This window comes from Diaporthe batatas, assembly GCF_019321695.1.
Source record: "Diaporthe batatas strain CRI 302-4 chromosome Unknown Contig00004, whole genome shotgun sequence".
In the NCBI taxonomy this organism is placed as follows: domain Eukaryota; kingdom Fungi; phylum Ascomycota; class Sordariomycetes; order Diaporthales; family Diaporthaceae; genus Diaporthe; species Diaporthe batatas.
The window spans coordinates 3,196,988-3,223,222 of record NW_025408551.1 but is presented as its reverse complement, the minus strand read 5'-3'; the positions used below and the strand labels follow the sequence as shown (position 1 = coordinate 3,223,222).

General features: G+C 51.5%; 7 protein-coding genes across 7 annotated transcripts; 5 read left to right on the top strand and 2 right to left on the bottom strand.

Annotated features, from left to right (window-relative positions):
• Window positions 1-457: 457 nt before the first annotated feature.
• Window positions 458-4,721, bottom strand: KVR01_004766 (uncharacterized protein). The gene has a single exon (XM_044789324.1). The coding sequence runs from the start codon at window positions 4,399-4,401 to the stop codon at window positions 577-579; it is 3,825 nt and encodes a 1,274-aa protein (XP_044646930.1). The 5' UTR covers window positions 4,402-4,721; the 3' UTR covers window positions 458-576.
• A 924-nt stretch (window positions 4,722-5,645) lies between these two features.
• KVR01_004020 (uncharacterized protein) lies at window positions 5,646-10,226 on the top strand (the record flags this gene model as incomplete). Its single annotated transcript, XM_044791994.1, has 1 exon — window positions 5,646-10,226. The coding sequence occupies one exon, from the start codon at window positions 5,646-5,648 to the stop codon at window positions 10,224-10,226; it is 4,581 nt and encodes a 1,526-aa protein (XP_044646184.1).
• A 212-nt stretch (window positions 10,227-10,438) lies between these two features.
• On the bottom strand, window positions 10,439-11,416 carry KVR01_004571 (uncharacterized protein; the record flags this gene model as incomplete). The annotated part of the gene is made up of 1 exon (XM_044794847.1): window positions 10,439-11,416. The coding sequence occupies one exon, from the start codon at window positions 11,414-11,416 to the stop codon at window positions 10,439-10,441; it is 978 nt and encodes a 325-aa protein (XP_044646735.1).
• Window positions 11,417-12,557: 1,141 nt separating this feature from the next.
• Window positions 12,558-16,515, top strand: KVR01_004547 (uncharacterized protein). The gene is made up of 5 exons (XM_044787128.1): window positions 12,558-13,056; window positions 13,121-13,382; window positions 13,438-14,023; window positions 14,088-14,262; window positions 14,330-16,515. Exons 1-5 carry the CDS (start codon window positions 12,827-12,829, stop codon window positions 16,425-16,427), a joined length of 3,351 nt encoding a protein of 1,116 aa, XP_044646711.1. The 5' UTR covers window positions 12,558-12,826; the 3' UTR covers window positions 16,428-16,515.
• Window positions 16,516-17,649: 1,134 nt separating this feature from the next.
• Window positions 17,650-19,554, top strand: KVR01_004575 (uncharacterized protein). Its single transcript, XM_044788985.1, has 2 exons — window positions 17,650-18,195; window positions 18,260-19,554. Exons 1-2 carry the CDS (start codon window positions 18,108-18,110, stop codon window positions 19,351-19,353), a joined length of 1,182 nt encoding a protein of 393 aa, XP_044646739.1. The 5' UTR covers window positions 17,650-18,107; the 3' UTR covers window positions 19,354-19,554.
• Window positions 19,555-20,288: 734 nt separating this feature from the next.
• Window positions 20,289-21,170, top strand: KVR01_004219 (uncharacterized protein; the record flags this gene model as incomplete). Its single annotated transcript, XM_044793558.1, has 3 exons — window positions 20,289-20,355; window positions 20,511-20,879; window positions 20,998-21,170. 3 exons carry the CDS (start codon window positions 20,289-20,291, stop codon window positions 21,168-21,170), a joined length of 609 nt encoding a protein of 202 aa, XP_044646383.1.
• A 1,500-nt stretch (window positions 21,171-22,670) lies between these two features.
• KVR01_004148 (uncharacterized protein) lies at window positions 22,671-24,742 on the top strand (the record flags this gene model as incomplete). The annotated part of the gene is made up of 2 exons (XM_044791915.1): window positions 22,671-24,524; window positions 24,659-24,742. The coding sequence occupies 2 exons, from the start codon at window positions 22,671-22,673 to the stop codon at window positions 24,740-24,742; spliced, it is 1,938 nt and encodes a 645-aa protein (XP_044646312.1).
• Window positions 24,743-26,235: the final 1,493 nt, after the last annotated feature.

Below are 26,235 nucleotides of genomic sequence, written 5' to 3'. Positions count from 1 at the left end.
GGCTTTTTCGCCTCGATGGAAGCCTGACTTCGTGAGATGAGGCTATGCAGATGTTCAATGATTACCTAGGTACGATGTGCCTGCGGCTAATGTTTACTGTATTATTGGCGCGCTGCAGGTGATGGACGATACGTGTCAAACATACTTTTAAATGTCTCACGCTCCTAGCCCTATCTGCTCCGTACAAGAGTCGTCTTCATATTTCAACAAAAGAGACAATGGTCTCTATGCGCTCGAAGACCTGTAAAGCTTTCCAAAGTCACTATTTTCTCGCAGTAATACTGATGTAAATAAATCGGACACTGGTGCACCGAAACTTGAACTTCAATGGAAGCAGTTTAGCAAACCATTTTCTACACTACTATAAGGATACCGGTATAGCTCCTCAGCTTCTTAGTGAAGACAGTTTTAACTGCCAGTTGCTAATTTGGGTCCCGGATTGCAAGACAGCCAAAGGTCTCGTGCAACAATTGGACTCGCTCTGTTTGATTTGATAATTGAGACTACGGTGCTATGTACCTACTGCTCTGCTTGCTGTTGACCAGACTCCTCTCCATTTCCATTTCCACCGCCTGATCAGTCATCATCAGAAAACTCCTGGCTGTCACTGACCTCATCATCGTCAAGGTCACTGTTTTCTTCATTGCTCGAAGCCTCTTGCTCCGTATCCCCACCGTCCTCTTCGCCACTTTCGTCGTCCCCGGCATCCGAAGAAGATTCCTCGGGGTCTTCATCGCTGTTGTCCTCCAGCCCAGATGAGTCCTGGTCTGTATCTTCGTTGCTGCTGGCTTCACTTTCATTACCAGAAGCCTCGCTCTCGGACTCAGAGTTCTCGCCCTCGGAAGAATTGTTTCCCACACTGACGTCCTCATCGTCATCATCGCTGTTTAAGCCTTCACTCCCTGAATCATCAGCTTGCTCTGGGCTGCTGTTACCTTCCGAGTCCGAATCAGATGCTGCCAAATCCTGGTCTTCGCCGCCATCACTTTCACCGGCACTTGTATCTTCCTCGTCATCACCGGGGGTCTCGTCCCCTGAGTCATCGGACTGATCCTCCTCGGCCATGGACTCGCCTTCTAAAGAGTCATTTTCATCGTTAGCCTCTGAGACGCTCCCATCGTCATCCCCACTCCACTCTGAATGGGTTGATTCCTTGTCACTGTCACTGTCGGAGCTCGAGTCGTCATCTGACCCTGTGTTTGCGGCAACAGCTGCTACTGTAGCTCCAAGGGCGACCCCGGCTAATACGCCAGCTGCAACACCAACGCCGGAGGGGCGTTTGTGGCTACTGCCAGCGTTTGGACGCTTGGGGTGGTGTTCTGGCTTGATCTTAGACGGGTGTATTTTTGGTTTGCGACCTGGCTTTTCGTGTCCTGTTTGGCCGCCAAGCTTCGTGTGAGATCGCTTGGGTTCTTGTCCCGCTGTGTGGTCGTGATCTTCAGCTCCAGAACCAGCGCCAGGGCTCATTTCGAGGTTCTTCTCTGGCTGGCGTCCAGACAGCTCGTTCTCTTCGTTGGGGAGGTTCGAGGCACTTGGATGCAAAGGCTTCAGCCCCGGTGCGAAAGTTGTCCTGCCAGGGTGAGCCTGGTCCATTGAAGACTGAGGCATACCTAACCCAGAACTTGCCGGTGCGCCCGTAACTTCTGGACTTGACATGTCAGATGGCGTATTACCGGTCTTGATTGGCTCCTGTATAGGCTTGGTAGATGTTATGCTATTGCCGGACACACCAATTCCATCCCCAGAGAACGGTCGTTCTAACGATGCGTGAGTAGCAGGTTGATTTAAGAGAGGTTCGCCCTCAATCAAATTATCAATTGCGTGGTGACCGTCTCCACGGTTATGTGGATATTTAACAGACTGGCTCATAGGGCTTCCAGTCCCGAGGCCATTCGGCGGCGTTGGAAAGCCTGCTGCTGCCTGATATGAAGGCATAACAATTCGTTCGCCTGTGCGAGCTGGAGCAGGAGACTCGGCTGCCACCATCATGGTGTTGTTCACAGGTGTGGCAGACACACTGGTGGGCTGGTTCGAGGTGAATGCGCCTCCTGCTTGTGATGGAAGCTGTGATGGAGGACATAGATCCGAAGAACCTTGGGCACTAGCCTGTAGAGACATGTTGCCCTCAGCAGCGAGCACAGTCTCCACAGGTCCACCTGTCCCAGCGATTTGCCCAGACTGTGTGGAGTCACTGTGGCCGATAGTGACTGGAGGCTGCGTCTCGACTGAAGGGCCTGTCCCAATGGGCGGACCAGTTTGAGTTGACACGCCAGCCTGACTTATTGGGTCGGCCTGAGTTGTCGGACCGGCCTCATCCGGAAGGTCGTCCTGGGTTGGCGCATCAGAGGGTTGATTGGTACCAGGTTGCTCAGCAGGGCTCGGCTGAGTCTGGTTCGCTCCTGTTTCCTCAGAGGGTCTCGGGCCATTCCCCTGTGAAGGCTCATGGAATTCAGGCTCAGATTGACCCTGAGGCTTGTGATCTGGCTTTGACAGCTTATCTTTTTCATCCTTGTCTTTCTTGTGTGTCTTCTCTGTTGCCTCATTCAATTTGTGTGCAAAATAGTTCGCCCCGGCTTTGCTGAGATCAGAGAAGATTCCAGGCCCATCCGATGACGACTTAACCTTGATAGACTTTTCATGAATCTCTTGGGTCCTGGCCACGGATTTACTATTGGCTTGGTGACTGCTCGTCGAAGACGTGTCATTGTGGATCTTTGCCTTGGATTGCTCGCTTTTCCTGTCTTGAGATGAATTACTCGCATACCCCAGGCCTAGTTGGCCCATCTTTTTGCTGGTGGTAGACCTTTCAGGGCTTTTCCACTGACCCATTTCCTGGGATTTGGCTGGCTTGGCGCTTTCTGAGGAGCCAGAGTGTGAAGAATCGACAGTCGATTTTTTCGGTTTGCTTTTCGCGTCCGAATCTTTGTTTGTCTTCTTTGCGGAAGATTCGTTACCGTGACCTTTTGAACCGCTCGCCTTGGATTCTGAGAGCTGCGAAGCTGTGGGGGGTTTCATAAGAGACGACGAAATATCTCTTGAGGCCGTGTGGGTAAAGTCACCGGGGCCAAGTAATTTGCGAGGCGCGTCCAACTCCAAGTCTTGTCGAAAAAAGTTATATAGCGAGTTGGCTGTGTGTTGAGGTGGCGCTCGTGATTCAGCCACCCTCTCATAGTCGCTCAGTGCCGGCACCTTCCTGGTACCAGTGGCAAATTCGAAGGGCTCAGACCATGCCCAGCTTCTGCTGAACGTTTTCACCGTCGTTGTCATGCCTGGGGTTGCATCGATGTCCAAGCTGGCGCCCTTTGTGTCAACGGCGCTTGTTGATGCATTAGTAGCGCCACCGGGGTTGGATTTCAATTTTTTTGGCTCAGGGGTGAGATTCGGTGTGGAGATAGTTCCGGATATCGAAGCGACTTCGTTCAAAGTATCCGTGGATATTGTCTTGCAGGGCTCGCCACTGGCTTCAAGTCTGTCTTTGGGCTTCCGTAACACAGTTGAAGACTCCGAGACTTGTTTTTCCGGAGAGGAGATGACCTCTGTAGGCTGAGCACCCTCTTTGTCCTTTTTGTCATTTTTATTCTTTTTGCTCTTCTTTATGGAGCTCTTCTCATCTGACACCGTATCTTCTGACTTGTTCTTGGACGGCTTCCCGTCGGACTGCTTCTCGTCGGACTTCTTGACTGAATTCTTCTTGGACGGCTTCTCCTCTTTCGACTTCTTCCCATCCGATTTCTTGTTGGTAGATGACTTCTTCGACACCGTCTTCTCCTTCACCGGCGGTGCGAAATCGCTTGTATCCTGCGTCCCCTGATCAAGCTGAACATGCTGGTCAACCCGGAAATGAGATGTCGTAGAGAGTGATCGTACTAGATCGGGGTTGAAAACCTCGCCGTACCGCAATGCCACCGCAGAGTCCTTTGCCGCTCGTTTCCGAGCTAGAGGAGTCATATTACGACCGACTACCATATGGAGTTGGTCGATATAGAATGGCTTATCTTGGGTTTCTAGCCATTTCCATGCCTCTTCCGCTTCAGGAAGGTCTGGGATGGATAAAGAAACATTCTTCAGTGTGTCCTTGAGTTCTGATCCAGCCTTAAGAATTGGTGGAAAGTGCCCATCACCCGGAACGAGTGCTGCAAGTGTCGCGACAACATTGGCTGCGCTGGCACCAGCGAGGACAGACCACACAAGATACTTGCCGTCGGGAATAAGCGAGTCGCAACAGTTTCGGCAAAGATTCTTGTTCAGGTCGATGAAGCGGATTGTTGTTCCGGATTCAGTGGTTTGGAGGAAGCCGAGACGACTTGGGTAGGGAAGCTCCGGGACTGGTTCTCCATCTGTGCTGATTTCATACTGCTCAGAGTGGTGACACTGTGGGTTGAGGACTTTGGATGAAGACATTATCTCTGGACTGTGCTAATGTCTCGAGGAAAAGTAGAGAAGAGGGTTGTACGCTGTGCTTCTTGCCAATGTTGGCAAATACAGGTTGTACGGATCTAGTTATCGGGATGCTCGTCTGTAGCTGAGGTTCTTTGCCCTGATGTGAGGACTTGGATGTACGATGGCGACTTCTAGGTATGGAAATAGGAATATAATACGCAAGACTCGGATATCACGAGACAACAACGAGAAAGGTTGCGTACACGCGCGAATAATTTCTTACACGCTTCGGAGCCGACCTGCAATTTCTTGGTCGTCCAGCGTAGGCAAAGGTACTTAACTAAGAGACATGATTAAGCGACGGAACCTACTCAACGATCCCCTGCTTCAGATACGCTCAGAGGGCTGATGGTCGTTACATCGATGACAAAAGTGGAATAGGCGGCTCAAAGTGCAAAAGCTCACCGCCCTCACATGCTGCTGCACACCACCCTGCGGGTACGACTGAAGATAGTCATGATGCGAACTGAGCCTCATCATCTATTGTGCTGCCTAGAGTTTAATTTTAGAAAACTTTGATGTTCCACGACCTATGTCGCCCGGCGGAAGTGTGGTGAACATTCATTGGCAAGGCAGGGTCGGAGTCTCCTCTTTCGTCGACCGGCAAACAAGATGACAGGTTTGCTGCATCAAGGATTGCGTTCAACGCCAATAGCCTGGATTTGCATCCCGCGCAACCCTGATCTTCAGTTTTCAGCTTGCCGGTCTATCACAATTTGGGTTCGCCAAGAAGTGAGCCTTTCCTTTGGCGGACACACACTTTGCAATCGATGCAAGCCAGGTGTGTCAGCAGGAGCCACGCAGCCTTCAAGTGGCTGCATTACTAACGTCAATGGCTGCAAGGTCTCACCGTATGTACCATTTGGCAGAGCCTTGTATCCCAAGTACCACAATGTACCTGAGCCCTGCCAAGACAGTTACCCATTCTCGGGTATCAGCAGAGCCTCATGTAGGTGAGTGGAAATTCTGGCAGCGGAGAGAGGAGTGCCTGTGTGGATGTTTCCTAGATGCTATTTTCGGAGTTCTAGTCAGTCTAATAATCCTAGAGTCAAATCTCCATCTGCGATAAAAAGTTTGTGTGTCATCATGTCCATCTGTAGAGCCAGTTTCTAAGTTCTAAGTGCAAACATACATGCTTGATCAAAAGTTACCTTAGTCTCTCCAGGGAGCCCAACTCACGAAAACCTCCAACAAATCAGTTCAAAATGGATACACCTGGATCCCAGTCCAATTTGAACAGCAGCCTGTCCATGCTGTCACTAAACGGCTCCAGGCTGTCACAGAGTCCAACTCTCTCCCCACCGTCTACTGGCAGAATGTCGTGCGTTTCTTCCTTCTCTTCGCCTGGCCTGGCGAGCAATGCGACCACATTTCCATCCTCACGAGTATCCTCGATGTCTTCAACCACTATGAGCGACCTGAGCTTTGGTACTCCGAGGGTTCTATCTCCACCGCTGTCTTCCACAGGATTTTCTGCACACTCATCCCCGCGGAAATTTGCCCCGACCGACAATGACAAAGCCACTGCCGTACGGCTGATGATGCAGGAACGGCAGAAACAGGGCAAGACTCACTCCAAACCATTCTCATCCAAAGAGTCGAGCCCTGTCTTGACGGATATCGTATCCGGGAGACTGGATAGACAACAAGGCGTGACTGCGGGTGTCGTCGAAGTCCTCCTTAACGACCATGATGCTAGTCTGTCCGTCGCCAAGCGAAGAAGCAGCAGCCTGTTCAAAAAGGTTGCGGGGATCGATCAGACTGACGTCCTTCACTCGACGGACCTCCTCAGCCAAGCTGTCCAGAACTGCGACGCGGACATTGTGGCAACTCTGCTTCAGCATGCGGACTTTTCTTCCAGGAGCAAGGCCTTGCCAGTGGCCATGAGGACTAATGACCCGGTCAAGGTTCAGTTCGTTATGGCTGCAGGAGCGAATGCCGCGCCTCTCTGTGAAGAGTTTCAGAACGTTGTTCAGTCGGGATCCTTTGAGACGCTCCATGCTGTGGTAGCAATCTCGAAGACTCGACGGCCGTGCCAAAGCTGCTTGAACCTGGCCCTTCTCCACGCCGTCAATCAGGGTTGTCTGAGAAGGACGCAATCATTGGTCCACAACGGCGCCGATGTCACGTCGCAGGGCTCTGGGGCGTTGTTGTCTGCCGTCCAGAGCGATCGAGCTGATCTGGTCAAAGTGCTCACCACCGAGGTGCCCGACCAAGGCCCCAGGGCCTCGTCAGGAACTCTCGACAATGCGGTAGAGCTGGCATACCAGAGGTTCGAAGGCAGCCAACAGGTGGAAGCCCACTACCATGTTCTTGAACTATGCCTGGCAGCCGGAGCCTCTGGAAAAGGCACGTGTCGAACGCTCATCAAGGCTATTCAAAGCGGTCAGTTGAATGTCTTGGAAATCTTTGCAAGACAAAACGTCTCAGTATTCAAAGATGGGGATGCCGGTACAGCAATCATTCACGCTGCCATCTCCACAGAGCGGCCGGAAATTGTCAAGACTATTTTGTCATTTTCGCGTGGTCCGAGCAGGACCCAAAAGACGCAAGGGATCACGCGAGCTTTGGGATTACAAAATCAGGCGGCTGGGCTGGCGATCGCCGGCCAACTGCTACAAAGCGGCCTCCATGGGGACGTGGCAGTCTCCGAAGTCCTCGTGTCTTGCATCCGGGTTTTATGCACCTGTTCAGCTCAACTCCCTGTCCCAATGGAAGCTTACCGGAGTTATTACGACTTCGTCAAGCTGTTCTTGGGCCAAGGTGCCGCCGATGTTGATCACCACGGAGGGGAAGCAGTCCAACTGGCCGCAGGCTCCGGGCTGATAGATGTTCTGGACTTGCTAATCCAGCATCGTCCATCAGTTTCTTCATTAAGTAAAGCTGTCCCGCGAGCAATCGGCGTGAAAGACGCTCGCACGAGATATGCTGCGATAAAGATGCTTCTCGAAACCGGGGCCCGCGGCCCTCCTGTCGATGAGGCTCTCACACTATCTGCGAAACTGGGCCAGGAACACGTCAACTTAACATGCATGATCCTATCCCACAGCTCTGTAGACATAGCATGTGGAAGACCACTTGTGTCTGCGGTTCGTTCAGGCTGTTTCGAACAGGTCCAGGCCCTCGTCAAACTCGGGAGACCGTCCCATGCTACGATCACTTCCGCGTGGACCGAAGTCCAGAAAGTGGCCGACGCCGAATTCCAGATGACGGTCTATCAGCTGTTACTTCAGAGTGGGAAGGTGGATCAATCACTCTATGACAAAGCTCTAGTCGGTGCAGCCGCCCTCGGCCACGCCGGAAAGAGTCTCTGCGAGCTGATGTTGAAGTATGGCGCTTCTCCAGCCCGGTTGGGAGGCCAGGCTATGGCAGTTGCCGCCAAACACTTCTACGTGGACATTGTCGAGCTTTTTTCTCGCTACGTCAACTCTCCCCAAATATATGAAGAAGCTTTCGACGCTCTTACGGACAGTCCACGTTGGCTTATGTCCGATGGCATTTCGGTTGCCAAGCTTCTGCTTCAAAACGGCGCCAGGGGCAAGGTGGTTGAGGCCGCATTTTGCCAGGCAGCAAGACACCATGTTATGAAAGCAGTCGAGCTTCTTTATGATTATGTCGGCTCTGAAGTCTTTGGTCTGGCTCTCCTATCTGCCTCGAGCGACCCTGCCAAAGCGGCCGGTGAGGACGCGCTAGAGTTGATCACCCTGCTCCTGGAGTCGGGTGCGGGATCTGAGTATGCCAATGAAGTCCTTCTGCAAGTCGTCGGAGTCCAAGGAGTTTCCCAAGACATCATTGAGACACTGATGACGGTTGGAGACGGGCATGCCAATGTCAACCATCAGGACGGTGAAGTATTGAAGGTTGCTATCCGCCGCGGGAACCCCACCATTTTGGACCACATTCTCAACATTGCCATCCAAGCAGAGTGCTCTCCTTCTCGAGACTCCATGACACAGGCATTTGCGGAAACAATAACTACTGATCAGCTGAAGGACGACAACATCATTCTGCAGGCGCTTGATGTATTAGTGAGGCCACGGGATGGAGCGCCTCTTCCCGATGTCCAGGCTCTTGTCTCAAATCGTGGAAGCTTGGCTCCGATCTTCTGCTGCATTATGATGCACCCTGACTCTCCCCGCCTTGTAAAAAGGCTTGCGGATCTTGGGTGTGATATGGAGCCTGAGACATACCTGCATTTGTACGACGACGAGGAGGTTCAGGCTGAGCCGGCAAATCCATTGCTTTGGGCGGTCTGCTTTACCGAGAACCGGATATCTTCAGATACGATAGGTGCACTCATCGATAGTGACGGAGCTAAGGTGAACTACACTTCGGCGATTTCGGGTGCCACTCCCCTAATTCTCGCCGCCAAATACGACCGTGGCGATATTGTCGCCAAGCTGATCAAGAAAAAAGCCAGAGTCTCGGCAAAAGATCAATTCGACAGATCAGCACTATTCTATGCAGCCCGCGTGGGGAACGTAGATGCCATCAAAGCGCTGATCAAGGCTAAATCTCGGGTCAACGACGGGAGTTTGCATGAGGCCGCACGAAATTTGCACAGCGACGCGGTTCAGCTACTGAGAGAAGCGGGGCACAGTCCCAACTATCCAAGCAGCGACAAATACCACGATGGACGGGACGCAATCCAGGAGCTGGCTTTGTTGGCACGGCCTACCAAGTCTCAGGCAGGCCAGCTTGAAGACACAATCAAGTCACTCGCCACCAGAATAGACAAGGAAGACAAGATCGAGCTTCTCCGGGATATGAACGCTCCTGGCCACAAGAATGCGATTTTCCTCGCTCTGGACAACCAGGACGGCGGCTGCTTCTTAGTATGCAAAGCTCTCCTGGACGTCGCGATGTGGAAGGTCGTGAACAAGGAGACAAACACTTATTGTGAGCTTGATCCTGAGACAGGGGCACCCACATACGTGTCCCCAACCATGTATCTCAAACTGGGCTGGTCCCATGGCCCGGAGCAGCACAAGAATGCCCTTTTGGAACTTCTGTATCGCATGCGATGCCCAGACCGGTTCTTTGCTGAGGAAGGCCGGGATCAGCCTGAAGATGTTGTGGGGATGCCGGAGCATATCGCCAAAGCCGAGCTCAAGCGTAAAGAACAAGAACACAAGTTGCTCCAAGAGGAGGAGAAGCATGAAAGGAGCATCATCCGCAAGGCGCACGAGGCAGCGGTGCAACGCGAACTGGAGCGGCTCCACCACGAGGAAAAGCTGCTGCACCAGCGCGAGATGGAAGAGCAGAAGCGGCAGCAGGCCGAGTTTACGCACATGCAGAAGCGAATGCACACAGCAGACAGCCACGGGCAGAAGCTGGAGATGCAGGCTCAGATGGCTCAGTCTCAGCAGCGGTGGGCCATGGAGAAGGCCAAGTTCGAAGAAACGAAGAAGATGAGGATGAATGCGTTGTCGGAAAGCAAGCTCCAGCGAGAACAGGCGCTAAAGATGAACTTTGAGAAGAACATTTCAGCCCAGAAGGAGGCGAGGCAGCGCAGGCAGAACATGCTGGCTCAACAGGCGGCTAAGAGAAAGCTGGCAGAGGCAAAGAAGATGCAGTCGCTGAAGACTTCGGGAGAGAAGCAGAAGTTGGCGTTCAAGAAAAAGCAGAACGACCAAATGAAAGGGCTGATGAGGGCACAGATTGCGAACAAGCGACAAGGTCATGATTTGCAAATGGAGAAAGTCCATGCTGATCAGCAGACGCTCAGGATGAAGGCGGCCATGAAATATTTTGACGAAAAGAACAGAAAGAGGATCGGGGTGTAAGTTTTCCACATGAGTCATGATAGGGAGTTGGATTGCAGAAGATTGTATTCTAGGAGATTGGCGTTATAGGAGATGAGCCACAGCGTAATCGTAATAACATGACACTAATACGTTCACACCACGCGGCTGCTAATATTTCCATCTTTCGAGACCTAACTCGCGACCGTAGCTTTCATCAAGACCCCAAGCATGTCTCCTATCACTCTGATAACTCAGAGCTGAGGCCGGAAGTATACAAAATAAAAGTAGAGCTCGCGGGCAGCGAAGAAGATATATAAGGCAGGGAAGAACACACAACTGATGATCGTGAGTGCGACAGTGAGCCCAACGAAGCGTGAGGAGTATCGGATATATGTCGAATCCATAGGGTGAGCGGCAATGTCTACCTGCATCGCCGACAAGATCACAGTCAAGGCGCCGAAGACGAAAAGGCACGGCGCAAGGTACCGAGCAAAGTAGGCGGCGTAATCATAGTGCACAGGCAGGTACTCCCACTCGCGGAACGTGAGGAAGCACCAAAGGTTGAGACGGATCAGGCCGATCTCGCCATAGTGATAGCGCGGGGAGACGAGCGAGTCGCTGTAGAGAGGCACGGCGTCGACCAGGAGCGCTTCTCCGCTGTTACGCGACTTGCGGACCTCGGTCTCGACGCGCTCGGAGGAGACCTTGAAGGGATACTTGAGCTGGTTGATGAAGCGACACCAGGCGTCCCACTTGATGTACCTAGGAATGAGGTTTTCCTTCTTGGCGATAGACAAGTCGGACTCGTGCTGTATGAGGCTCGCGTAAGTCCGAAGGAACCCGTGGGCCTCCCCGGCCAGGTCGCCAGCACCTGCGCGGGGGTGAACGAGCTGAGTTTGGTAGAAGGCATGGCTGAGCAGCCACAGCGGTAAAGGCTTAATCAGGATCCTGCCCGGGTATGTGACAAGGTGCAAGTCAGCCTGTTCCGTGATGATGATCTTGCGACCCTTGAGGGCTTGGTGGTGTAATGGGCTGATGTTTCGCGGCTTAGACGTCAGGAAGAGTATGGAGTACACATCCCTTAGCCGTTCCGTAGATAGCTCCAATTGCAGGAACCGAGACACGGAGGCTGAGTCGGATAACTTGAGGTAGGGGTGCCCTGGGACCGTTTCTAAATGGCCATCGAGGAAGAGCTGATCCTCCTCGATGAATGGGACAGGAGGAGCCATTTCCCGGGATAGGTTCGAGTCTCTACTCAGTTTGGAGAAGCAAAATTATTGCTAAAAGATGGGCAATAATGGTTTGTAGTCGGCCACAGTGGGTGGAACCGATGGCACCGGGAGTGAATTGTGGTCAGTCATGATGTCGACATAGTTGCACTGTCATAATGATATATCTGAGAGCGCTTTCATCCTTTCAGTGAGCACCCGTGTAAGGTTGATTTCCAGAAAAAAATGTCAGGCCTCATGATGTGTATTATCGGTCAAGATTTTCGCATTTTGGCTGCCCGAGCTGAGATGCAGTATGTCAAGGTACCCAACTATCCAGATGACCATCTCATGAGTCTGCCTAAGTACCCTAGCAGAGTTGCGGCTCAAAGACCGTTGTACTCCTGGTATACAACGGGGTAGTATTGTTGTACCCAAGGGTAGTCTGCTGTACTGATGCTATTGGTTAGTGCGTCAGAAATGATGGGCCCCCAGAAATCCCTTGAAGTCAGGTCATGCAAGGCGCCAACTGTAGCAGCACATGTCTAGTCAAGCAAGCCAGCAGCCACGAGTCTGATGCATGTCGCTTACTACGGTTGTAGGATCCACCGCTCTACTGACCAATCATGAAATGAAGGCAACCAATAGAAAGACTGCTTGAGTTTCTTGAGAGAGAAAAAAAACAAGTTGTCAGCACACTGGCATATGCAGCCACACCAGCCGGTGAACCAGAAATAACTTTGGATGCATATCGGCTATTGTCGCCTAATAAGGGACCGACTGCTGGGTGACCAGCCATCAAATCAGGGTCGTCATTGGATTTCCGGAACAGGTCGAGAAAATATTTCCCTGAAGTTGAAGTTTGGGTGTGGTCAGCCTGCTGCAAGGCAACAATCAGCCACCACGTAGTAGTGGCGTTCCTCTCGGGCCCGAATTAGGCCTTTTGACGACGGGTGGGGCGCAGAGTATCTTGGCAGAGGCTAAGATGTCAGTCAGGTTGCAAAGAAGACAACAGGCCTCACAGACACCGTGCTGAGTAATTTGAGCCTCACTATCGGAGTCTCTGAATTGGGAAGCACCGTTAGTGTAGACATATTGCAAGAGGAGCCGCATGGGATGGTTGCATCTAGGCGGATTTCTTCAGCTTCTGTATTGGCCCCATCCATGTTTGAACAGCTCAGGGGCCGAATCGAATGTATGCTGCGCTCTTCGCCGGTGGACTAGGCTGTGTAAGCCCGAGGCTCAATCTGGAAAGGGGATTGAATCTTCTATTTATGTAGAAGGCTTTCAATATCAGCCAGAGGCGGCTCCAGTCATTCGTCAATGCGTGTCTCTATTTGAATTCACCCCTCCTCCTGACTGAGTCTTCTAATCCTCTTCAGTAAGAAACACGCAATTTTACAACTCTCAAGCCCTGCCACTTAAGCAGCAATGAATAATTCCAGTGCATCCCAATCGGCCACAAACGTGGCCAAAGAAACTCCTACCCAGAAGACACCAGCGCCTCAGATGACAACGAACATGGCCGGAGCAACCGCTGCGCAGACAAAAGAAGCGTCAGGAACAACTGTTCGCCAAGTCACTGTCAGGAAGATTGCTCCTGAGGATCTAGGCATCAAGATTCGATATCAGCCAGAAAACGAAGATGACATCGATATAGAGTCCGTAAATATCCACGATGCCCTGGATTTAAGCACCGCACTGACTGGAAAACCGCCAATCTAGCATTTTGGCTGTGCCTGGTATTGGGACCAATCCTGAGAGTACCTGGACATACTACGAACCCGACCCTCAGGACCCTCAGGACAAGTCCAAAGTTTCCAGGGTGAAGTGGCTGAGCGACGATACAATGCTTCCGTCACTCTTTCCTAATGCGCGCATAATGACATTCGGATATGACTCTTTTTGGTTCGGGGACGCCCCTCCAAAGCAAAGACTGGGTGGAATTGCGACAGAAGTTCTGATGGACCTCTGTGAACAGCGGAAGGTTCGTTTCATGACTACTTCGGACGCTAACGAGAATGCTAATCCTGGAAGTACAGGATTGCGATCGTCGTCCGATTCTCCTCATAGGCCACTGCTATGGGGGTCTTGTGATGCAGCAGATGTATTTGCAGTCTCGACGTCGTTCAAGCGAGTATCCCAGCATCTACGACTCGATTACAGGGATGGTCTTCCTGGGCACTCCACACTATGGAAGCAGTATCTCCAACATGGCATCACTTGGCGACATATACGAAACAATCCGGCAGCAAAATTTGCAGACCGACGATAGCCTCTTGAAGACTATCGCTCACGACAACACGGTCCTTGTCGAGACTGTTGATGACTTCGTAGTAGATGTAAAGCAACAGGCACCTGGGCCTGAGATATTTTGCTTCTTTGAGAAGCGTCCTACACAAATCGGCGTCATAGCGAACCTGGACGACAAGCTGCCAGAGTTTGTGGTGAACGAGTCTTCGGCTTGCCTCGTCGGTTATAGAAGGGTGGGCCTGACAACAGACCATTTTAACATGAACAAGTTTAGCAGCAACAAGAATGACAACTACAAGAAGGTCGTTAGAGAGCTGAAGAAGATGGGGGAGAAATCGGAGGACCTTATGAAGCAGAGAAGAGCAGCAATGCATGGTACGTCTTCAACATGGCTCCGCCAAGTCCCGAATACACTAATGAGTGAGTTTCTTCGGTTTAGGCAGTATATCGGGCAACTTCAATCAACAGACTGACTCGCAAGCTCACAAATCGATCCCCATGTTGCCATTCTCTGTCGCAAAAGGGTTCGCGCCTCGTGACGGCATACTGGAGAAGATCCAATCCCACTTTGAACACTCGTCAAAGGTGGTGCTCGTCGGAGCTTGCGGCTCTGGGTAAGGCCCGAGATCCTTCCTCTCTTACAGATGATCAAGGCCTGTTCAATAACAATAGAAAACATAGAAAAACACACGTCGCAGTTGAGTACGCAGATCGATTCCACAAACAGAACCCAGAGGCCAAGATATATTGCGTAAATGCCAGCAACGCAGCGGACTTTGAGCTGTCCTATTATGCCATCAATGACAAGTTGAAGCTGAAATCTGGGAGAAAAGGCAACGTCATGGGAGCCGTGAGGGACTACATGGCTCAGGGAGAAAGCGGAGAGTGGCTCATGATCGTCGATGGCTTAGATCAGGACAAGTCAATTGGCGACACGGACAAACCAACAGCCAACCCACATGGGAACGATCCTGATTCCCTGCAGTCGATCCTCGACTATATTCCAGATGGGCACACCTATGGAGGTCAGGTGCTCGTAACGACTAGGTCCAAACGCATGGCCACCAGGGTGATCAGTCAACACAAGTACATTGTTGAGCTTTCCAAGAATTTGACCAAAGACGACGCCTTACAACTTCTTCTCTCTGGCAGCAAGATGAAGGCATCCTCGTCTATGAAGTACCAGCCGAAGATCGTGGACGCTCTCCAAGGGTCAGCTGGGGCGCTGGCACTAGTCCGCGCATATAAGGAGACTTTTGGTCCCGATTTCTCGTGGAAGGATCTGTGCGATGTCATCCAGACCTCCATCAAAGACAACATCGAGAATCAGACACAGGCAAATGACCACATACGACACGTGCTAGGAATTTGGAAACCTCTGTACGCCCAATTAAGAGCGAAACACAACGAAGCCGCCGAATTGCTTCACATACTGTGTCGACTGGACGTTCAAAGCATACCAGTCTTCCTGATCGATACCCGCTTCGATGACAAGTCAGAACGGGAGAAGCACACAAAGGCGTTGAAAAAGCACGACATGCTGGAGATCTCAGTGAACAAGAGGGATGCGCGTGTGACCCCCATGATACGACTTTTGGCCAACTCAATGGTCAGCAGCCAGTCTGATGACGCCGGATTTCTTGACGAGGCGGCGTTGGGACTGGTGACTAATGCGTTTCCATCGCATGAGACTGAAGACAACATCAAGTGCAGGGCTCTTAAGCCATGCGCCTTTGCGGCATTGCGGCTTGCAGTCGAGTCACCGGAGGCAAACCACAAAAAGGCTCAACTCCTCTTCAGACTCGGCGCATATGAAAGACGTGTTGGTAATCGCGACAGCGCTATGAAGCTGCTCGAGCAGTGTATAGAGTTATGCAGAAAGGGAGAAAAGAGATCTGAGGGAACCAGGAAACTGGAGAAAGATGCCAGGAAGCTACTCGAGAGCACTCAAAAAGACCATGGGAAAGCCCAACGACGACGCTCCAGAGAGAAGGACGGGTCGCCACCGGCCGGCCACCGCGACGACTCGCCAGGTACGAAGGCCATCACAATCAGCCCCAAGTCCAAAGCTGACGACGTCCGCAGCATGAGCAATTCCGTGCTGGGTGCTCATCGCCGCGTGGACTGCACCGAAGACAACGTCAAGTCGCTCAAGCAGATTGTGGACTGGTGCCGGGCCAACTACGGCCCACAGCACCGGGACACGGTGCGCCAGCAGTTCAACCTCGCCCTGGCGCTCGACGCCAACGGGGAGCACGCAGAGGCTGACAAGCTTTACCTGGAGACTGTCAAGATCATGGAGACCACCCACGGGAGCGGCGGCCTCAATGCAGACCTTTTGCGCATGCAGAATGACCTGGCGCGAAGATCCGCTGAGCAGGGACGCTACAAGGATGCAGAAGCTCTCTGGTTGAAGGTGCTGCAAGACCAGACTGAGAGCCTCAGCCGCAACCACCCTGACGCTCTCCTCACGAGGATGAACCTTGCGCTGGTGGCCCAAGAGCTCCGGCCAGGGGACCTCGAATCACCGGCTGCAGAATTGCAGAGCGTCCTCGCCACGCAGACCCGTCTTTTGGGTGACAGACATCCTGCCACGCTGAGGACTGCTTCCAATCTTGCACAGAATTTCGGCCTTCGCGGCCGCATCACGGATGCGGGACCCTTGTTCAAATTGTGTTTGGAAATCCAGACGGCGAGCCTCGGGGAGAAACATCCGGACACTATGAGAACGTTGGCCATGAAGAAGGAGCTCGAGAGTGAAACAGTTCCAGTGTGTTAAGGCAGATGACACGATCGAATTGCCTTCAACACGGAGAGCGTAGATTGAATTTGTAGTGACATAATATAAAAATTGGTCAGGACTTTCATTTCGGTACGATGCCATTCCGAGCGCAATAAGAGGTAGGGTTTCATCATGCTACGTTATGGCGAGTCACCTACGCAAGACAGGAGATTCCCGGGGTCATTGAGTTCAACCGCTTTTCTGCACGAAAGAAATTAAAGTAATGTCAGGCTGTGCCGAATGCAGCGCTTCACTACTCTGGGTGAGTGTCCTCGCCAGCTGCAATCTTATCCTTGTACTCAGTGAACGTCTCAACGCCCTTGGGTACGCCATTCCATTGCAGCCCCTACCAGTTATTAGTCAGTCTGTTACATGGCTTCACTGCCTGTAAGTCACTCATGACTGCCCTCACCGCGGCTCTGCGTCAACTAAGTAGTTTGAAGATGTGAATCAAGGCGTTGGAGGATATCAGACTGTCTCCTTGTTCTGGCCTGATGTCTCTAGATCTCGCAGACACCGACTGTGGAGCGCCTTGCCTCGCGCGATGCCCCAAGATTCTAATTGCCGTGTTCCTCAAGATCCCAACTCCGCCCCAATGAGTCCGCCAAAGGAGCATACAAACTGATTCCGGGGGATCTGACCAGGGATTTGTGATCCACTCTTTTCAGGACAGTCAGAGTATCCAGGAAATTAGGTAGGCACCCCAAAATCCAGTTTGAAGATATTCGGGTCGTTACTGGACTTGCGTACCGTAGGGCAGGCAGCCTGAAATCAATCCACCACCTGGGCAGAATTGAGGATCGGGCGGATCCACAGACGGGCCATTGCAATTTGTCTTGACACGAGACCTTCGAAATCAACACCATGACTCACCAAAGTTGTTGAAATTACCGCCGCCCGACGGCCCGGCTGCACAAAGGTTCACGTAATCTCATTCACTGCTAGCAGTGTCGGGCCAGGAGAACATACCGTGCACATGTGACGTCCCATATTCACGCAGGAGGCCAGCTCGCATTGCTCGGGTTGCGAGCTTGTGGAGAGAGCATGCATTCTCAGCCACTGATTCGTCCGATTCTGACAGGGGCTAACGTCTCGGGAGGCGCAGTCTTGGCAGGGTCGATTGGATCCCGGCCGCCTCGGGTCGTCACTGTCGTCGATCTAGACATGCTTGTCCTTGAAGGTTTCCCCTGAAAAACTGGGGCCCCTCCCGCCACGCACCGCCTCTGCACCAGTGGTGTTCAGAGACGACCGGGGCTGCCAGGACAGGGCGTTTGGGGCTCAGGGGCTCAGCCGCTACTCAAGTTATGCTCCCGTGAGGACTCCCATCTTCCCTGCATTAGCCGCTTGCTTATTCACCACCAGTGCCGGCGTCCGGGCGTTGGGTAAGCTTGTTTAACTGCGGCATCAAAAAGTGGACCTGCCCCCCGGGTGGGAATGACTTATTGATGGCCATGTCTGCTTCCATTCACCCACTCATTCAAGTTGTTCGATTAACTCGTTGTTTGAAACCCGAGTTCTAAAAAAATTGTTTGGTTTTGTTTATCTTGTTTCTCGAGTGAATATCCATCCCTTCGCTCGCTATTCTTGTCATTCCCTACTCCAGGCTGGTCCCCAATCCTTGACTTGCTTTCTTCCATAGCCAGGATATACTCATCACTCTCCTTCATATCCGGCAAGATGCATTCTTCCATTTTCATTGCCGCTGGTCTCTCTCTCCTGTCCACAGCGTCAGCTCAGACCTTTACAGACTGCGACCCTACAAAGAGTGAGCACTTCCTGGGCAGCCATGCAAACAAGACCACAGACGGCATGCTAACATGAGTGCGCAGAGACTTGTCCTCCAGACAAAGGCCTCGACCAGGCTTCATACAGCGTGGACTTCACCAAGGGGGCAAGCGACGACTGGAACATCACCTACGGAACTCTCACCTACGACGACAAGAATGGCGCCGCCTACACAATCACCAAGTCGGGCGACGCCCCCACCGTCCAGTCCAACTTCTACATCTTCTTCGGGGCTGTTTCTGTCGTGATGAAGGCCGCCCCAGGGACCGGGATCGTGTCCTCTGCAATCCTCGAGTCCGACGACCTGGACGAGATCGACTGGGAGTGGCTCGGCGGCACCGCGGCCGAGGTCGAGACAAACTACTTCGGCAAGGGCAACACGTCCACGTACGACCGCGAGACCTACGTGCAGATGGCCGACTCCCAGGCCGACTTCCACAACTACACCATCGTGTGGGCTAAGGAGAGCACGACCTGGATGATCGACGGCGAGCCGGTCCGCACGATGGCCTACGCCGACGCCAACGGCGGCGCAAACTACCCGCAGACGCCCATGCGCGTCAAGCTCGGCATCTGGGCCGGCGGCGACCCGGGCAACCCCGCGGGCACGATCCAGTGGGCCGGCGGCGAGACCAACTACGACGAGGGGCCCTTCACGGCGTACATCAAGAGCGTCGACATCACCCACTACAACCCGGCAAAGTCATACACCTACGGCGACCTGACCGGCTCGGCCGAGTCCATCGTGCTCGGCGACACCGACGTCACCCAGTCGTCCGGGGACGCTGGCTCCGTTCCTCCGTCTCCCTCCACGCCTTCGAATGCTTCGGGCACCGCGTCTGTCCGCCCTGGCGCGTCGGGCGGTGCGTCCGGCATTTCCGGCTCGGCTCCGTACGGCAACGGCTCCAGCTTGACGAGGCCGTCATCCACCTCGAACGTCACAGTCTCCCTATCGCCGACTTCGTCTTCCTCTTCCTCAGCGGGCGGCGATGGTTCGTCCGGCTCGTCATCTTCATCTTCGTCTGCCTCGAGCGCGTCCACGGACGATTCTGCTTCCGGCGCTGTGGATCTGAGTGCCACTAAGGTTGGCAGCTCGGTCCTTCTTGGTGTTGTTGGCTGCGTTCTGGCATTCCTTTAGAGGCAATGCAAGTCGGTCTTATTTTATAGACTGGGCTCGGGCTCGTCGGCGACTGGGAGTATCGTATCTTCTTTTCATGGCTGGGTAGACCCCAGACGCTTTCTAGGGGGTTCATTTCAAATCACTTTACGGCGTTCGGGTCCTTGATACCTCTATAGATGCAAAATGACATTGTACAAAGAGAACATTTGAACCTCCGAAGAGCTTCTACACTATGATCCCATCTGCCCGTGCCCTTTGAACAATCTAGCCCTGTGCTCCTTTGACGATGCCTTTGCCCCATATTTGTTTAAATTTTGTTCTACTTGCAGTTCTAGGTTGAAAATCAATTCAAGACCATGCGTATTGCAGCCGCCGCCCTTCTTGACACCGGACCATCATCTCCAGCAGATCACCCACTTACTGCCTTCCCACAAGTTACATCTGCCCTCTGGAGGACTGCCAACCTTGGAAGTAATATTTTTTTTAAAGTAAGCTTAGTCAAGGGCACTGTATACGACCTTTATACTTCACAATGTAAGACTACTACTCTAATCTATATAATCACCTTCTTTCGTATCCCCTGAACTTGAAAAATCTTGCCAGATCCGGATCCTGGCACAACATTTCCAAGTCGTGCGTCTCGAAGGGCATCACAACCTCAACGCCCTGATCCATGCCGGCCGTCCCGTCCAACTCAAGAGTAGGAAAAATGGCAACCGAATTCTCAACGAGCATGCCGTTGGCTCGGTTCTGTCGGTTTGGTTGTTCCCGTCGATAAGGATCTTGGTTGTTTTAAATCACGTGACGAGCTTGAATAACTGTAAGGAGGCATGGAGTAAGCTCACGACCTCTCAACCTTTTCATATGCTTGGGAAAGTAGAACGGTAGAGAAGTGTGAGGTAAAGCCTCATGTCGCCTGTTCCACAGCTACAAGCAACCCAGGATAAGAAACCATGGATACTGACGAAGCCCTCGATCGCCGGCGCAAGCAAAAACGCCTCGCCCAGCGCCGATTTCGTCGTAAGTCCGCATTCCACTGCCTGCTCCATGTCCCCATGTTCAGGTTGCACCACTTCTCGAGGGCCGGGCCCTGCCGTGCCAAGATCGATCTATCCTACGGCTTATTAGTCTGGTGCCGTGGCTAAAGCTGACCCGAATGTGCCGGCCGCCTTTAGAGAGAAACGGCCGGCAGAAAGCGACGCCTGAGCTGCAATACTTTAGTCCCGGCTATGCTGACAGTCATGATGCCAACGGGCCGGACGTCGTGGTGGCCACACCCTCCGACTGGCTGCCAACAACGAGCGCCGAACCTAGCGCGTCGTCGCTGATGCCTCATAATCTGTCCATAACCACCGCCGACGACCTCATCCCAGCATTTGAGGTTGACGTATCTGCTCTCACCGCAAGACCAGATGAACAAAAGGCACCTTCATTCTGCCAATTCGGATTTTCGGGAAATGTGGTACTGGACGACATCATCACCTTGAACATGGGCACTGGAGACCGTAGGCGGGATAACACCCCCAATGACTCCAGCAGCGCCAGTGCATCATCAAAGATGATCGCCTCATCCGCTGGGAAAGAAACTCCTTTAACATCCTCGGGGGGGTGCCAGCTCCTCCATTCAATATCGTACAAAACAAACCAACAACGATTGCGAAGGAGAGAAGGGGAAGGGAAACGACAATGACGAGAACTGGCAGAGTCCTCTCAACATTGCGGCACAAGCGGGACACAAGAGGATCGTAATCATGCTGCTACAGCGTAACGATGTCGACTGTGAAGAGGGGGACGGCGAGGGTCTGGTGAGTTATGGCCTCAATTACCCTGGCTGAGAGAACAACCTTGGAAGAACAAACGGAGCTAACTTGGGCAAAAGAATAACAAAAAAAGACACCCCTGATGCACGCCGCCAAGGCTGGCCATGAAGAAGTAGTGACTGCATTGTTATCACGCGGTGCCCGCGTCGCCACTGTGGACAGCCAGAGACGGTCGGCGCTACATTGGGCGATGCTGCTCCGGAGGCGGGCCATTCTGCAGATCTTACTCAAGCACTGCGCTGATGACCCAGCCGTGGTCGACGGGTATGATGACGGCTGCAACACGCCGCTCCATCTAGCAATTAACACAGGATTCGAGGCTGCGGTCGAGATCCTTTTAGAGCACGGGGCGGATGTGAATCGCAAGTCGCGAGTACCCTACGATAGCTGCGCGTAGGAGCCAGGACAGAAGGGTATTGTCTAGATGACCACAGGTCCAACAAGGATAATTATGTGGTTTCGCTTCTATTCCGTATATATCTAAGGATATACTTGGTGCCTTCATACAGTGGTAAGTACTTAAGACCTAGCGCTTAGAAAGAATATAGTGTTGATAATAGTAGTTATAATATAATAGGTGCTTATAGCCTCAGCCTTACGATATATGGATAAGGTTAAGGGGCACCGTCTTAACGACTAAGGATAATTATCTCGGTAGATTTAGAGGGTCTTTTTATCTACTAGCTTTATAAAAAATTAATTAAATATTAATTAATAATTAATAAAGTGTTATTAAAAATAGAAAATAGTAGAATTAATTATATAAAATATATTTCTTTTATAAATTTTTAAAAGGAATTTTTAAATAAATATTTAATTCTTAGATTTTATTATTAAGAATTAATATTAAATAAATTATAAATAATTTAAAGTAATAAGAATTAATAATTAAGTTTAATTTTTTTAAAAAAAAGTAAATATAAATAAAAATTTTTAATTAAACTTTAAGATTCTTTAAAAAAAATAAATTAAAAAAAGTTTAATAAAAAATAATATTAATAAGTTATAATAATATAAAATAATTAATTAAAAATTACTTTTAAAATATAATTATCAATCTCTTAATATTATACTTAAATAAGCTTTTTTAATAATAATATTTATTTATAATTATAAAGGACTATAAGAGGATAGAAAGATTATTACTAGATTACGATTAGGCTTAGTACTGTACCCCACTGTGCTAGTAGTGGGTAAGAAGAACCGAGACCCACGGGTACAGTGTCTCATTGGATGTAGATTGTGATTACGGAGTACCTAGGCTTGGCAGCAGGCAGCCGGCGTTGTCCTCGTGCTACCTTGGGCCGCAATGCTTATTTGCAGCCCCGCCATGAGGAAGCAGCTTTCGTCAGCACGGTCTCGACTCAATGCTGATGCTGAGACCGATAGAAGCTGTCGATTCTCATTCACATTTGAACTTTTCAATTCAACTGGTTTCGCTTCTATTCCGTATACGTCCGAGTATACGTCCGATTCAACAGGGCTTGACATGCCTTACTCTCCAAGTCCAGGAAAATGGAAGCATTGGCAGCCGTCAGCTTGGCAGGAAACATTCTGCAGTTCGTTGAGACGATCAAGAAATTGGTTTCCTCGGCACATCAAGTTTATCATATCGGCATAAGCGAGGACCATTTGGAGATAGACAGCCTGACGGACCACTTGCAAGCCTGGGTGTCGCGGGTGACGCCACCCGATCCTCCATCCGGCGTCTTGCTGAGCGAAGACGAAAAGTCAATACGTGCGCTTGGCGCGCAATGCAATCAAGTCGCGCAACAACTTCTTGGAGTAGTGAACAACCTGAAAGTGACAAACAGAGACGGGACACATGGCCGTATCGAGAGCTTTTACAAAGCCTTGCTTGGAGTATGGAAGCAAGGGGAAGTCGAAGCCCTACAAGCGCGGTTGGAGAGGATCGGAGACAACATACAGAAGCATCTAGCCGCGTACGACTCGAAGAAGATTCTGCAACGACTGGACGACCTCGAAAAAGGAAATTATCGCCTGGAGGCTCATCGCGCCGAGGAGATTAGCGAATTGAGGACGCAGTTCAGTGATATCTTCACTAGCATCGGGGACAACCTAGGAGAGGCTAACTCGAGGGCTCGCACGTCGACGATCTTGCTCGGCGCAGCTGCCAAAGGCTCCCGGTACTCGGTAGAGCAAGCAATACTAGAAGATTTGCGCTTTGATGCTATCAACGACCGGCATGACACAATTCGGGACGCCCACGAGCAAACTTTGACGTGGCTATTCGGCACAGACGACCAATGCAGCCCTTCGACGTTCGATGCATGGCTCACCTCAGACGACGACTTGTATTGGATCTCTGGAAAGCCAGGGTCTGGCAAGTCAACGCTGATGAAATTCCTCTGTGATCATCCGCGCACTATAGAGAAGCTCGAGATCTGGTCAAAGAAAACGCGCCTCATTCGCGCCGAATACTTCTTTTGGGGCGCGGGGAGGCAGAACCTTCAAAAGTCGCAGGAGGGGCTTCTTCGGTCCATCGTCTATCAGATCTTGCGGCAGTGCCCAGACTTGATCCCGCAAACGTATCCTAATACATGGCGGCTGTGTTTTCCCGAGGACCAGCATCCAACACGGGCAGTGAGCACCACAGAAAGTGCAAGTGCCTTGGTCCCTTTATCTGTCCTGGGCCTCCTGGCTACAATACGCACTGTTTGCGACCTAGCTGCGCAGTCCGAGGCTAAATTCTGCTTCTTCATCGATGGCCTGGACGAATACGACGGGAAGCCCGCAGACGTGATCGATCTCATACGAGCCTTAAGAACCCTGCCGAACGTCAAGTTATGTCTTTCCAGCCGGGACTGGAATGAATTCGATCAAGAATTTGGCAAGGACCGGACGCAAAGACTGTATATGCAGGATTTCAACCGCAACGATATCAGCGCGTACGTCCACGACACCTTCGCCAAGGACGATAATTACCAAGAAATGGAGGACAGAGACACTGCCGGCAAGGAACTGATAGAGGAGATTGTTGAAGCGGCAAATGGCGTCTTTCTATGGGTCTTTCTTGTCGTTCGATCGTTTCAAGAAGGCCTCACGAATGCAGATGACATCTCTGACCTCCAGCAGAGATTGCGAACTCTTCCCAAGGATTTAAACGAGTACTTCGAGCGAATTCTCCTGTTCGACGTGGTTGAAGACTACCGTAGGCAATCTGCCGAGATATTCTGCGTCACAGTGAGTGCGACCGAAGATTTGCCACTTATTGCCTACTGGTTCATAGGGAAAACAACCGACTACGCCTTGAATCTGGAGCCGAACCCGATCACACCACAGCTGCTGAATAAACGTCGCAAGGACGTGAAGAAACAACTGAACGCTCGCTGCAAAGGACTGCTCGAGGTACAATACTTGCCTCCCCGCGGCGAGCAGACCTCTTTGGCTTCCAACGTGCTCTTCAATTCAAAAGTCAATTTCCTCCATCGAACCGTGCGCGATTTTCTTCTGCTTGAGAAAACCATGGATCTACTAAAAAGGCGGTGTTCTCCCGGATTCGACACGCACGAGGCTATCTGCAAAGCTTTGTTGGCTCAAATAAAAATTTCTCCCGAGGAGTCTGAGTACTGGGAGGTTGATGGGCCAATATCACACCTATGTAGCATCTTCCACCATCATTCGGAGTTACAAATATCTCAGAATCTCGCTGGGCTTCGCAGAAGCCTGAACTCGACTCTTGATCTTCGAGGGGCGAGTTTTACCATCAAAGAGTTTGCAAAAGATGAAGACGGTCTTTCGTATAGTTCAAAGCCCTCTGAAACCATTGAAAGGACTTCAAACTCATCCGAGAGGGATGTCGCCAGCGAGACCCGAAGATCATTTCATAAGCGAGTACAAAAGAAGCTTGAGGCGTTGTCCAAGAGGATGAGAAAGGGCTTCATAAATGAGACCGTGAAGGAATAGCAAGACCTGACTGGTAGTCAAAAGTTCCAGAAATGCCCAGATTGACCATGACTGAGATCGGTGGCCGTGTTTCATTTAAACTACTTCCCAGACCATTTCCCTGCAGTCCTCGAGATCTACCGCCTCGCCAGTCATTAGGCCGTTGATGTAGCACTCCCCCAAATTTCTGAACTGACCACCTGCCTTCCTGAAGATGAGAGGGACCTTGTTACCGTGTGGAACACACACTAAGTCTCCTCGATTCGCCTCCATGGGGACAAGGCAGAGGAATCCTCGCCTAGTGATGCCGAGTTTTCGACCATGTGAGGGGAAACAACAAGCATAGAACATTCGGATTTCGAGTGTAGCCTCTGCATCTTCATCTGTCAGGAAATTGATGAAGTCACGCGTTTGCCTGGCCAGTTGACCAGTGTCAGACGATAAGCCTGGTTCCCAGATGCTGTTGCATCCTCGCGCCTGTATTGTATTCGCATACTGAAGCAAGAGTTCCAGCTCGTTGACTCGTGCTCCGAGGGACTTTCCCAAATGGGACTTGGCGAAGTCATACCATTCATCGAAGACTACAATATTGGCGCATTGAACATTGTAATGATCGCATTGATGTCGCAGAGGTAGATATTCGGACAATTCCTTAAGAATATCAACTTGTAGACCGTCGCAGGACAGAACGGCGGGGTCTGCACCGAACCGACTGACGGTCTGGGGAGAAGACCATGGCGAAGCACAGAAGCGGCTCTTTGGGTGATCTAATAGGAAACGATTGCGGTGAGAGCCCCAGTTCGGCACCCATGACGGCAATTGGAACTCTGGATTCTCTGAATTGTTAACGGATGCCAGTGACATGCATTGAAGTCCTAAGGCTTCAGCACCGCGAGACCAGATCTCTGAGACCGAGAGGCTGTAGTCAGCAAGGAGATCTGCGCTAGAATCCACATTGTGTAGAAGTGAAAAGATGATAAATATGTTGTCGCGTGGATCGGTGGTCATAGTATTGCAGGCTTGTAATGCCAAGGCGTAGTCTCTACGCGATATCTCCGAGTCCTGCCGCGAGGCGAGGTGTCGACGTTGTCTGAGGTACTGATACGTCACAACATTGATGAGACTAGGCGAGGTCGGGAGTTGCCTAGGAGAGCAGAGTAGACAGACTTCCAGA

What these genes read in the sequence shown, in the direction of transcription:
- KVR01_004575 (XM_044788985.1), top strand. Translation starts at nt 18,108, where the DNA reads ATGCATTCTTCCATTTTCATTGCCGCTGGTCTCTCTCTCCTGTCCACA. An exon ending in AGACTGCGACCCTACAAAGA is followed by an intron (nt 18,196 to 18,259) that starts GTGAGCACTTCC and finishes ATGAGTGCGCAG; the next exon opens with AGACTTGTCCTCCAGACAAA.
- KVR01_004547 (XM_044787128.1), top strand. Translation starts at nt 12,827, where the DNA reads ATGAATAATTCCAGTGCATCCCAATCGGCCACAAACGTGGCCAAAGAA. An exon ending in GAGAAGAGCAGCAATGCATG is followed by an intron (nt 14,024 to 14,087) that starts GTACGTCTTCAA and finishes TCTTCGGTTTAG; the next exon opens with GCAGTATATCGGGCAACTTC. An exon ending in GTCGGAGCTTGCGGCTCTGG is followed by an intron (nt 14,263 to 14,329) that starts GTAAGGCCCGAG and finishes TAGAAAACATAG; the next exon opens with AAAAACACACGTCGCAGTTG.
- KVR01_004766 (XM_044789324.1), bottom strand. Translation starts at nt 4,401, where the DNA reads ATGTCTTCATCCAAAGTCCTCAACCCACAGTGTCACCACTCTGAGCAG.